The sequence below is a fragment of the Diceros bicornis genome, chromosome 6 (assembly GCF_020826845.1).
Source record: "Diceros bicornis minor isolate mBicDic1 chromosome 6, mDicBic1.mat.cur, whole genome shotgun sequence".
NCBI classification, from domain to species: domain Eukaryota; kingdom Metazoa; phylum Chordata; class Mammalia; order Perissodactyla; family Rhinocerotidae; genus Diceros; species Diceros bicornis.
Window position 1 is genome coordinate 13,837,423 of NC_080745.1, and position 12,434 is coordinate 13,849,856.

At 38.4% G+C, this 12,434-nt stretch overlaps 1 protein-coding gene across 5 annotated transcripts in view; it reads left to right on the top strand.

The window, feature by feature from the left end:
- The window catches only part of LOC131406958 (WASH complex subunit 2A-like), a 56,522-nt gene that overhangs the window by 6,356 nt on the left and 37,732 nt on the right, over positions 1-12,434 (top strand). For 3 of the 5 annotated variants that reach the window (XM_058542874.1, XM_058542876.1, XM_058542878.1), the window contains exons 4-12: positions 702-764; positions 3,479-3,652; positions 5,805-5,898; positions 6,687-6,748; positions 7,967-8,014; positions 9,816-9,926; positions 10,480-10,567; positions 11,170-11,241; positions 11,951-12,066. In XM_058542874.1, coding sequence (XP_058398857.1) covers positions 702-764; positions 3,479-3,652; positions 5,805-5,898; positions 6,687-6,748; positions 7,967-8,014; positions 9,816-9,926; positions 10,480-10,567; positions 11,170-11,241; positions 11,951-12,066 — 828 coding nt within the window. The remainder of the gene's footprint in view (positions 1-701; positions 765-3,478; positions 3,653-5,804; positions 5,899-6,686; positions 6,749-7,966; positions 8,015-9,815; positions 9,927-10,479; positions 10,568-11,169; positions 11,242-11,950; positions 12,067-12,434) is intronic. The other 2 variants (XM_058542875.1, XM_058542877.1) reach the window with 1 other exon arrangement.

Sequence of the window (12,434 nt, forward strand, 5' to 3'; positions counted from 1 at the left end):
TCCAGAACATTTTTATCACCCCACTATTTATACCAAGGGTGTTTTACTTTGGGAGTTTAAAAAAACAACAAATAGTTAAAAACTAAAAAAGGAAATCACAATGAGTTGCCAGAGTGATAGCTCTGTTTTAGAAAAGAGAGGCCTGCCTGCCCATGCTGTATGGGTCAGTCAAATGCCTGGCATTCTGGCATTCATTGATGGGCTTGGCCTATCTGCTTTCATATAAATGAGATAATAAAGATTTATCAACCATTTTAAACAGCAGGATGAAAATAACTTTTCCCTTAACCATTTTTATTGCTCAAAATGTTAAAGCTCGTGTTACCTAGTAGATTCGTTCTACCAGCTAACGTTCTCAGGAGCCTTGCATTAGAGGACCTGTATCATTTGCCCTGTCAGCATTAGGTATCCGGTTAAACAAAAAGATCTGAGAACTGCTGTCTTATGTTTTTGTGACTCTGTGGTCAACAATGAGATTGAACGTTTTTCATGTTTCCTAGTACCTTTTTCTTTTTGTAATTTAGTTTTTGGTAAATTGACTACTGTGTTTTGCTTTCTGTTCCTGACCAGTGGCCTCAGCCATTTGTTGAATAATCGTTTCTTCCCTGTCTTCGTCTTTTTTGATTGTATGTTGAATTCTTACGTGATTGATTCCAAATGATGTTTTGACCATTTAAAAATGAATTTGCTTCCATGTTTAGCGTGTATATGATGAAGAAGTGGAGGAGCCAGTACTCAAGGCTGAGACAGAAAAGGCCGAACAGGTACTTGCATTAAATCACTCTTCCGTTGAGTTCCTGACTTAGAGAAGAGAAGTGGTGGAGATTTATAGTGGGACTGGTGGGGGATGGTGGGCAGAGGGATGGGCTTTGGGGGAAATGGGAGAGGCTGCTCCTGACAGCCCAAGAATTGAACTCTTAGGTTTGTTTCTGAAATTTAGTGTATTAAATATATAGATTAAGTTCCTGAATTCTGGCTTAAGAATAGAGAGAGGTCAGCAGAGATATAAATATTTTGTTTTGCTGGCCACCTTGGTCTCTTTCTCTTCTTCTTCTTTTTCTTCTCTTCCTCCTCCTCTTCTCCTTCCCTGTCCTCTAAAAATGTAAAAGCCATTCTTACTTTGAGGATTATACAAAAATAGGCCATGCTGGGCTATAGTTTGTGAGTTCTTGAAAGATGGTGTTTCTTTGTCTTTTCATAACTGCTTTGATTCTTATTCCCTCCAGTTAAAAATGGCAGTGAGATGCATGCTGGTTTAGTCCACACACATTTGAGTACTCTGAGTGCCACAGAACATGTTAGTACAGAGGATACGGAATGTGCAGTGAACGTTTATTGACTCCAGTAATATTGCAGGGAGCTGGTGACTAGGAGGGAGACTTTGCCCTTAAGAGGTTACAGTCTTGGTTGGGGCGACAGGACATAGCATGTCGAGGTTGTGTGGCTGCTAACTGTTTTGGAAGTTCAGATGAGAAAGAGCTCAGTGGTGTAGGATAGCAGGGAAAAGCTTCAAGGATGAGACATTAGCTGGGTGAGGAAAGAAGGGCCCCATTTTAAGGCCATTTCAGCAGGAGAGAATGCCGTGCGCTAAGGTTCAGAGTTGGGGGACGTGCCTGGTGTTTTATGGACTATGTTAGTAGAAGATCTTGGAGGTCAGGCAAGAGGAAGGAAGAGGGGAGTGAGGGGTGGGTGCTGGAGGGGAGGACTTCATAAACCAGGCTAAGGAGTCGAGGGGCAGCAGTTCCTACCTTTTTTCCCCCTGTGGCTTCATGCGTTCCAGATGCATAAGCATTCTTTCTGGGTTCTCACATCCTAGGCCGAAGCATAGATAAGAGGTTCTTGACTTTGTAGCACTCTGGCAGAAGTTGTACCCTTTTTCTCCCACTCAGGAAAGCACAGTGGAATATGTGAGTTATTTTATTATGAGAGTAGCTTTGAATCAGCTCTAATTTATTCAGAAAATGTAAATCACCTGAAAAAGTTTGTACTTTATCAGTAACTATTACTTGTAATATATGAAGCTGTTAGACTGGAAAAGGATATTAGAACCAACTACAGTTCTGCCTATTCCTAGCCTTGTTAAAAAAAAGTTATTTTATTTTTAGTAGTATTTAAGGATTTGCTAACCATTTAAGTGCAATAGTATCTGGTTACACTAAGTCAGAGTTCAATTTTAAAGTGGTAGGTATTTAGTGAACTATTTTTAAAAAGTCACTGTATATTTATTTCAAAAACATGTTTTCACACACTTAGTACAGTGTTAGCTATTTAACTAGAACCAAACATACTGGCGTGGAAAAAGATGGGGCAAAACCAAAAAGCTAAATGAGAAAGACTTCCATACTTGAAGTCAAAATGTAAAATACTCGTAGAGTTTTCCGTTTTGGCTCTTAAAACAGCACTGTATAGTTTGGTTCTTTCTATAATTATGCAACCACTTGTAGGATATTTGTAAAGAGGGGAAATGACGCTAAATTTTTTTTCAATGTTTCTAACAAATAATGACACAGTGGAGTGTATGAGGGGACTGTCACTGACAGCTGCTGTTGTAGGAAATGGAGACTTTTGGAGTATTTTCAGCAAAATATTGGTGATATGTACAGGCTTTGGCGGCAGAGCCTTGTTCTGGGATGATGTATAGGATAGATCAGAGATGAAACTGACCCTCTCTTGGTTTGAAACAAATTTATAAAACAACTGTAATTGTTCAGTTATTATTTTTTTTTAAACTGTAATTGAAAAATGACATCTCTGGTTGGAGTATTTTCTTCTAAGTCTTAACTCCTAAAATTGTCCAAAGGACCATTAACCAAGGTTAGTGGGATGCAGTCATGGTGAAGCTAAAAGTCCAGGCCCTTCATTCCTCCAGGAGCAGGGAAGTGAAGTGCCATCTGAGGGCTTATGATGTGCTATCATCATTAGGGGGACTTTTACATAAGTTACCTAGCTGAACCCTCACGCAATAGTTGTGCTTCTGTTTTCGTAGATGATGAACCTTGAGCTCTGGGACCTTAGGTAGTTGCATCCATGTCCAGTAAGTGACAAACTTGGAATATAACACTTACTTCAAAGTCTGTGTTGAGGCATTCAGCAGAATCTGATTTTTGTTAAGGTTTTTTTTTTTTGCCAAGGAAGATTAGCTGTGAGCTAATGTTTGTTGCCAGCCTTCCTGTTTTTTTGCTTGAGGAAGATTAGCCCTGAACTAACATCTGTGCCAGTCTTCCTTTACTTTATATGTGGGTCACTGCCACAGCATGGCTGACGAGTGGTGTAGGTCGGCGCCCAGGATCCAAACTGGCAAATCCAGGCTGCCGAAGCGGAGCACACCAAACTTAACCGTTATACCACGGGGCCAGCCCCCAACATTTTTAATTAAGTTTTTTTGGAGCATGAGTCTAGGCTTTAGAGAACATGAACACTGTTTTATTAGGGTGGCATCAGTATGTTGGAGATCCATACTGAACATTTTTTTTTGTAGGAGAAGACCCGAGAACAAAAAGAAGTAGATCTGATTCCTAAAGTCCAGGAGGCTGTGAACTATGGTTTACAAGTATTAGACAGTGCATTTGAGCAACTAGATATAAAAGCAGGAAACTCAGACTCTGAAGAAGAAGATGCTAATGAGCGGTTGGAACTGATCCTTGAACCAAAGGTAAAGACATTCAATTCAAATATTTATTGTTGCACCTGTTGTGTTTTGGGTACTTTACTTAGGCACAGAATCTGTAAGACATGGACTTTACTTCCAGGAAGTGAGCATGTCACATAGCAATCTCGTATTAACTCCATCAGATAGATATGCTTTACACAAGCATTGATCGAGCACTTACTAGGTACAAGGCAGCATGCCAAGTTATGGGGGTACAGAGGTGCAGGGCATGGTTTCTGCTCTCCAAGTGTTTCTTACAACGTTACCAAATAGTAAGGGAGAGGAGACATTTATATGAGTCACCATCATAAGTGCTCTGAGAATTGACTTCGAGCTGGCAAAAGAAGGGTAAAGATGAGGCTTGAATAGGGTTTTGAAGGATGAGGAGGCTTATGAGAGGTAGAGATTGTTGGGAACCTGAAATTCTGTAGCTTGTGTCAAGGGAGACTGTACAAGTGTTGATAGACATTTGGGTGGTTTCCAGGTTTTGGCTATTATGACTAAAGCTGCTATGAGTGATCATAAACAGACTCTTAGCCTAGCAGGTATTTATTGCTTTGCTGTTACTTTCTCTTGGATTGGCAAAGGAGACAATTGGGGCCACACAGAGTCACTCAGAAGTAAACATAAAAGGTTGCTGTATTGAATTTGAGACAGTCTTTGTGACACACAAGTGCTTTGAAACATTCTACAAAGCCAAACTCTCCTAGTCATTCACTTAGCTGCACATTTCTCTTTTGATTTGAGCTTACACTGTCGTACCAAGTGGGAGCTGATCTTTCAGCACTGGTACACTTGCTGGCTTGCTTTTTCACTGTAGTAATTTAGGAGTCAGTAGTGGACCCTGGGAAATGTATTGCCTGGGCCACACTTGTTATTTCCTGATCGCACACCACTTTCTCCTTTACAGGAGGATTTGGCAATGCCTTCTGAGTCAGTGAACAGTTAGCCTAATTAATACTTTTTTTTCTTTGCACTAAATTGGTTGCTGTTGTATCTTTAAACTTTACATTAGCCTTCCCAAACTTGTTGTTGTTGTGTACAGCATCGGAATTGTTCTCCCCTGTCCCCCAGGGTCTTTTGGATAGGGACGAGGTGATATGGCCAAAGAGTCATGCCTCGCAGAGGACAAGTCAGCTTTTCCTCGGCAGTGGAGATGGGAGGTTGTCCTAGGGTAGAGCACTTTCTTCACCTTAAATTTTTAATGTGTGTGATGGGTGGGACTCAGAAGTAGAGGAGTGAGGTGGAAGGGTCCTCAACGTGTATTACCGTGTTCACAGTCTCCTTCAGTTCATTCTGTTGTTTTATCATCTGGTCTTATTTTACCAACTTCACTTTTCTAAATTATGCAGTGTGAACCTCTGGGGGATATTATTCTATTCTTCTCTGGGTTTTTTTTTTCCTCCCACATAGGTTCTCGTCAGTCTTTTGGATGTGTTCCTTTAGTTCATTACGTTGACTGTTGATATTTGCATGGTTGCCATTGTTTCTTTCCTCTAGCCCATGCTTCTTGTGCTTTGTTCCAGCCTTTTCTTTGCTCTGATGCAGTGCGAAGGAGTCCTCCTCGATACCCTTTGTGCCTTGTTTGTGACCTATTTGTCCCTACCACCTCCCCTAACCTGGACATACCCACCTGCCTTCTCATAGTTATATAAAGCATTTGGGTTATTTCCTCAGTGTGATTCTCTCCAAATTTAAGACTATTATTGATGATTTTCAAGATTGGTTGATTTTTGCTCACCAGGTGCTGCTTTTTAGGGCAAGAAGGTAGGGTAGCTCACTAGAATTCCGATTTCCTTCCTTCCTTCTTTGGTCCTCCTCCTTTTGAACATGTTACTATGAAAGTTGTGCACCTCTCCTTGTTCGGTTTCTACTGGTAAACTTTTTGCAGGCTTTTGCCATTTTTGTTAATAGGCACTTGAGAAGGGAGATTCTGTGTGATTCAGTTTTACTTTGCCGTCTTTACCTAGGATTTGACTTTTTTTGAATCAGTGATTTTTTTTTTTGTACTTTTAATCCTGCTGTGTTTCTTATTCTGCACTTTTATTGTGTAATTTGTTTGGAGTACTCAGATGGAAGAAGATGTCAAATAGAACACCTACTTTTATTTTTTAACCTAAACCTTTAATGGCTTATTCCCTTCCATTATTTACAGGATCTGTACATTGATCGTCCTTTACCTTATTTAATTGGGTCAGAGCTCTTCATGGAGCAGGAGGACGTAGGTCTCGGAGAACTGTCTAGTGAAGGTATCTTTTGCAGCAAATATTTTTGTTACTTTTAACATTTATATCTTAACTTTTTGTTTTAAAGTAATTTCAAACTTGACATTAAATTTGTAAGAATAGTACAAAGAACTCCCATGTACCCTTCACCCAGGTTTACCTGTTAACATTTCACCACATTTGTTTTATCATTCTCTATATATATACATAATATTTTTTTCTGAACTTATTTGGGAGACATCATGCCCTATTACTCCTAAATATTTCTGTGTGTATTTTCTAAGAACAAAGACATTTTGTTATATAACCACAGTATAATTATCAGTCAGGAAATTTTGCTGGACATTATTAATACTATTATATTAGCTAATCCTCAGTCATATTCAAATTGTGCCAGTTTTCCCAATAATGTCTTTTACAGTCTCTTTTTAACTCAATCCAGGATCCAGTCCAGGATCCCTCACTGCGTTTAGTTGTCAGATCTCTCTAGTCTTCTTTTAGTCTGATACAGTGTCTTAGCCTCTCTTTGCTTTTCAGAACCTTAACATTTTTGAAGAGTAGGGGCCAGTTTTTTTTCTTGGTAATTAATAATTTTTTTTGTAACTAAGAAGTATCTTGTGGGGAGATACTTTGAGGGGATATCACTGTTCCATTCCTCTCTATAGTGAAGATACTTGTAGTTCCAGTTAATGAGTATAGATAGTTTTATCAGAATCTCTGATCCTGATGTATGGTGGTTTGTGATTTTGAGAAGGAACTAAGGATGTTTTCTTATGAATATTGGCGATAACCCTTATCTTTCTTCTAACCAGAAGGTTCGGTAGGCAGCGGTCGTGGTAGTATTGCAGACAGTGAAGAAGAGAACGAAGAGGAGGTAAGGGCCGTTTGGTGTGTCTCGGTCATGGTGGGCAGAAACTTAGGATGTCTTTAGAAGGATAGTAAATAACGTATTTGTGAATTAGCCATCTGTTTTCAGTAATCTTTTAACAGTGATAGAAGCCATATTCTGAAGTTTTTTCCTTGAGATTGGATTTCCTTTTTGTCTTGTGTACAAAAACAAGGAAAGCTCCTTTAGTCTCTTCTACCAGTGTCCTCCCTCCCACCTCCCCACCAGATCCTCTTCTTACCAGTATATTTTGAGGGAGGCGGCTTAGATATTTTGGGGAAATCTCTACCTGAGATAGTCTTTGAGTAAGTTCTATCTTTCAATAATTGTAGGAAAAAAGTCCACATTTAAAACTTTTTTACTATAAAACCTTCTAGACCCAGAGGAATGCTTAAAGCATCTACTTACATTTTAGCTTTGCTGCTGCCTCTAGCATCTTCATATCCACAGAGCATAATCTGACTCCATACTCTAGGGTCTTGGGGTCTGTGGCCCTTGACCCTATTGTATCTGGAGTTGTTCCTTTTTAATGGAATATTCGTTATTGTAAGGGGCAGAAACACTTTGAAGGATAGTCCCTGAGTGTGGATTTCTAAAAGGAGATGGTATTGTATGTGTGCTTTTCTCTTCTCCCTCCCCATTTCCACAGTACCCCCCTGCTGCCTTCCTTCCTCCAGCCCTCCAAGCAAAAAACCTGGCAGTAGGAAATAAGCTTTTCTTAAATAACCTCAGTGTAACTGGTTGTCACTAGCTAAGTCCTTTGCTTTTAGTCATTGAAACAACTCTTTACCTAATTGCGGGTAGCGAGTAGCTGACATTCCCTTGGGCCTGATGAAGTAGTTATTCTACTTGGAGGGAATATAGAGAGTGGAGTCCAAAATGTAAATAACACAGACCAACTTTTGATAATTTAGTGAATTAAATGTGCAACTCTTTAAATCCAAAGGTAAGAGATGATAGTATAGATAGATATGAACAAATTGTTAGAGATGTTTAAATGAACCATAAAAATTACATGTTATCTAGAACAACGGCTTGGCCATCTTACCACCTACCTGTCTTATCTGCACCTTGATACTTCAGGTGACCAGTAATCAGTACAAAGAGAGCAAGTACCGACTGCCCCAGAGACTTAGACCTGAAAATAATTTCTGTGCTTCTGAGTGAAGCCTGGGTTAACAACAAAGCCTTTTTTTTCCTCTAAAGGAGTCAGATGAAGATTTTGCCAATCGTAGTGACAATGATCAAAACCGGGTAAGACTCATGTATTGATGTGACTTTACTTTTTTAAATGTTAATTGAAGCATAGCATATACACTAAATATGTACTAAAATTGGTTTTGAATGACTTATGAGAAAGTAAGGATTAATTCAGGTTTACAACTAATTACATTTCAACCATTTCATATTTTTGGGCTAACTACCCCCTGTATATTTTTTCCCAACTTTGCTTTATATTTTTTCTTCATTTTTCGTAGACAACAAAGAAGTAAAAAAGAAAATTGGGAAACAGAGCTTCTGAAAGAAGGCCCAATTACCAAAACTGAATTTTTCACATGAATCCCCCTCGATTGTTTTAAAATTTGAGACAGTATAGTAGTAACGTTAAGGAACACTCAGAAGATGAAAATCTTCTAATCCTACTGTCTTAGCACTGTTGTCTTAATTTTTGTGTATCCTTCTAAGGGCATATTCTTTTCATAATATGCATTATTTATTTTCTGCTATTTTATATTAACGTATCCAAGGTGTTTCCTTGTCATTTTAAATAGTCTTTGTAATTTGCTTCTTAAATTTCTATATTTTTTAAGCATATTGATATATGATACTGTTGTAGGCTCTAAATGTATATGAGAAATAGTTTATTTCTAGGTTTTCAGTATTTTCATGCATTCTTTGCTTCTGTAAACTGTTTCCTTAGGATTAAAGTAGTGTAGCATTACATTAAGGGCTCTTGATACTAGCGTCTGATGGATATTCCAAATTACAGATCATGCATAATGATTTTCCTGCAGTCTCATCAGCACTGGGATTATGATTTTTGCTACCATAACATATGTACAGTGGTATATTGAGATCATCCCAATTTGCATTTCAGTTTCCTAATTGGGAAACATTTTTTACACAAAAATTTTCAACTATCAGATGAAGGCTTTGGCACTCTTTGGTTGGTACTTATATTTTCCCAGTTGTATTCAAAGATGTAGCTAGTCTGTATAATTTTAATAATCAGTCTTTCTTTAGAGTAGTATATTTATTTCTGTGGAATTTGCTATTAAGATCCATAAGTTCAGACAGTTTTTCAAATAATAGAATATGGTGATTAAAAGCATTGGTATAACCATTTGTTTGTATTGTTAAAGATAGACTAGACTGGTTTTGTGTGCTGCAGGTAATGTTGGAGTTCTAAGGATTAAATTAGTTAATAAAGTGCTTTTAGCATAGTGCCTGCCACAGTTTATTGACTTAAACATTAAAAATTTTTTTTTTAATTATACGATTTTTGCATCCCAGGGGCTGCTTTTGTAAAAATTAGAACTTAACAGATAAGGCTACGTCTGAGCTCTGCAGTCCTCATCTTCTCACACTCTCCAGGGGTGGTGTTACCATCTAGGAGCGTATATTTCCAAGTGTTTTTCTTTTATTTTACAAATACATCTGTGTGCATAGAAATGGTGTAGTTTGGGGGGGTTGGTCAGAGTGTCAGGCCAGGTTTATCATTCAGCGTTTTTTCACTTGATCTACTTAGATATCTCTCCAGTTGTTATGACTCATCCCTTTTAACTGTTAGTATTTTTATTAAGATAAGACTGTACTTGTTTAGTTATTCAGTTCTCTGGTGGCAGACATTTTTAATATTTCAATATTTTGCTTTTATATTTTTATACTGAAAATAAATCCTGTGCGTTATTTGTTCTAACTCATTTACTACTTCATAAATTTTGCTCCATTATTTGCAGTTTTGAAGGGGAAGTCTAAAGACCAAGTGGCAGTATCATTTTTTCAACTTGATGACCATATCTAATAGTTCTAATCTGGTGGTTTATACTCTTAGCACACTGCACAAATGAGTGATGAGGAAGAGGATGACGATGGTTGTGACATTTTTGCTGACTCTGAGAAGGAGGAGGAAGATGTTGAGGACATTGAAGAAAATACTAGACCTGTAAGAAAGACTACAGTTGCTATCACTTGGGCGGGTTTTAGAAGTGGTACCTAGGACTCATTCCTTTTATTGTCATTTATATTTGAAACCAGCTCATTTGTTATACTTGTCATTTCATTTATTTACACTTTTGAAAATAATGGTTGAGCATCCCAGACTGCCTTATGAGTACCATTTTCTTCTCCAAATATTATGATTATACAAGTTAGATCATTGAAAATATATTCAGTTCCAGTTTTAAGACCCTAATATTCCTCCCCTCCCCCATCCCCAGCCACCTCATGGTAGTTTTCTTATCTAGATCTTTGAGTATTAAAGTGAAGTATAAAAAAGTAAGGAAATAAAGAGCATCTCCCTTTGAAGGAGCTCTGAGTCCTGTTTCTCAGGTGACCTGTTTAGTGTGCATATATTTAAATTCATTCAGGTAAACCCTATTTTCTCATCAGTTCAATATCTTTGCCATTGTTTACATAGTTTTGTTAGGTGTCCTAAAGTCAACTGTACCAGCTTGTGTGTTATGAAAAAGTGATTCTTTCTATCTTTTCTGCCGTAGAAAAGAAGTAGACCTACATCATTTGCTGATGAGCTGGCAGCTCGTATCAAAGGGGATGCTGCAAGCCGGATGGAAGAGGAGCAAACAAGTACGCCATCAAGATGAGTTAACAGGTGGTGGGCAAGTGCAGCCCTCGGCTGGGCTTCACTGAGGGCAGATTTCCCTCTTTACTTACTAAGGCACGGGAGGCTTAAATTGTAGTTCTTATTCTTTTTTTGGTTTATAGACTCTGATAATTGAACACCGTTGGACCCTCCCCCCACCAAGAAAAATGCACATATGCACATGTCTATATATGTAGTTTCTGGGGATTAATGGATACCCCAGGTTAAGAATCCCTGGCTTAATACTACTCCTATATTTTGAGTAGATAGAAATGTACTGTACAGTACATTCTAGTGATTTAACAGGGTGGAAAGATGTCAGAAAAATTCTTTCAACAAGTGCGGGTTCTGGTATGCACATGACCCTGCTACGTAAGCTGAAGCTTTCTGCCTTAAAAGGAGGCACTTCTGAGTCTCTGCTGTGGGTCAGGCACTGAGTGAAGGGCTCAGGTGGAGCTGAAATATGAAGTTGAATGTCTTGCTCTTAGCTTAGCAGTTGTGAGGATGACAGGCGTGTGTAAAGAATCAGTAGATAAATACTAAGAGTAGACTTGAGTATTGTTAAAACCATGAAATATTCTTCTAGCATTATCCCCAGGAGAAGTGAAACCTCGAAAGACATTTAAAGAGAAGAAGGAAAGGAGACCGCCTTCAGACGGTAGGCCTTTTCCCTCAATTCTGTTATCTTAGGAGGCTCTTAACTCAGGAATATTGCTTACATAATTCATAATGTGCCACTTGAAATGCTGACAAATGGGGTCTGTCTCCATTCACTTTTTCAAAGCATTTAAAAGCATGCTTTTGGGGTATTGGGAGGAGAGGTGAGTGTGGAGTAAAAATGCTTTAAAGATTAGAATTATTGGATTGTATAGTGATCATTAGCTATCTTTCTAGAATTCTCTAGAAGTATGGAAACTAAGGATCTCTAGCATTTGTTTTCAATAAAGAATATATTAGGCCCTTTCATGTTAAACAGTAATGTCCATTATATTCCCATTTGTGACTGTGTCAATCTGCAGATCTTTATTTAGTCTGCTCTTCAGTCCCCAAATTCTTGGTGGTAGGGGTCTTGAATGGCAATTAAACCATATACTTGCTTCAAAAGAAATTTAGATAAAGGGGATGACCTGCAGAATTCACCCTGCTCCAGACGTTTACAGACTTGAGGGTGGGAACTCAGAGAGCCTTTTAAGGGATTCAGTGGACTATTCAGTGAGTTTTTGTTTGAAATTCCTCAGACTCCTTGTGAGGTATGGTTAGATAAACTCCATGCCAGTTTTGGAGATGTTGTAAAGGCTAAGCCCTGGAATTGGAGTTCCACACCCATCTGGAACTCTCTCTGCAAAACATTCCTTTCTGTTTGCTAGATGAAGATAACTTATTCGCACCCCCCGAGCTGACCAATGAAGACTTCTCGCCATTTGGTTCTAGAGGAGGCCTGTTCAGTGGAGGGAAGGGACTTTTTGATGATGAAGATGAGGAGGTGAGTCAGTGGTAATCAGTGAAGCTTTCCATAGCTGTGTGATGGGTCCACAAGGAAGAAATACACTTAGTTCCTTTAGTGGGGAAAAAATGGCTTCTTAGTTCGAAGTTGTTTCTACCTTCATATTTTGGGAGATTTTGGAACTAACAAAGTGAGAAAATACTGTATCCTGATGCCGTTTGTCAGGTGGGGAGAGGATGTGAGTGTTAATAGTGAATAATTTACTTGGTTAGGCAGTTGTTTCTTACCTTATCTAGTGTCTTCTTCCATATTTGTATTTAGTTCCTGGACAGATCTAAATTATTTCAGAATCTGATTTTTGCCATAATCTTCACTTTGGAAAAGATTTTCTGACAGAACAGTAAATA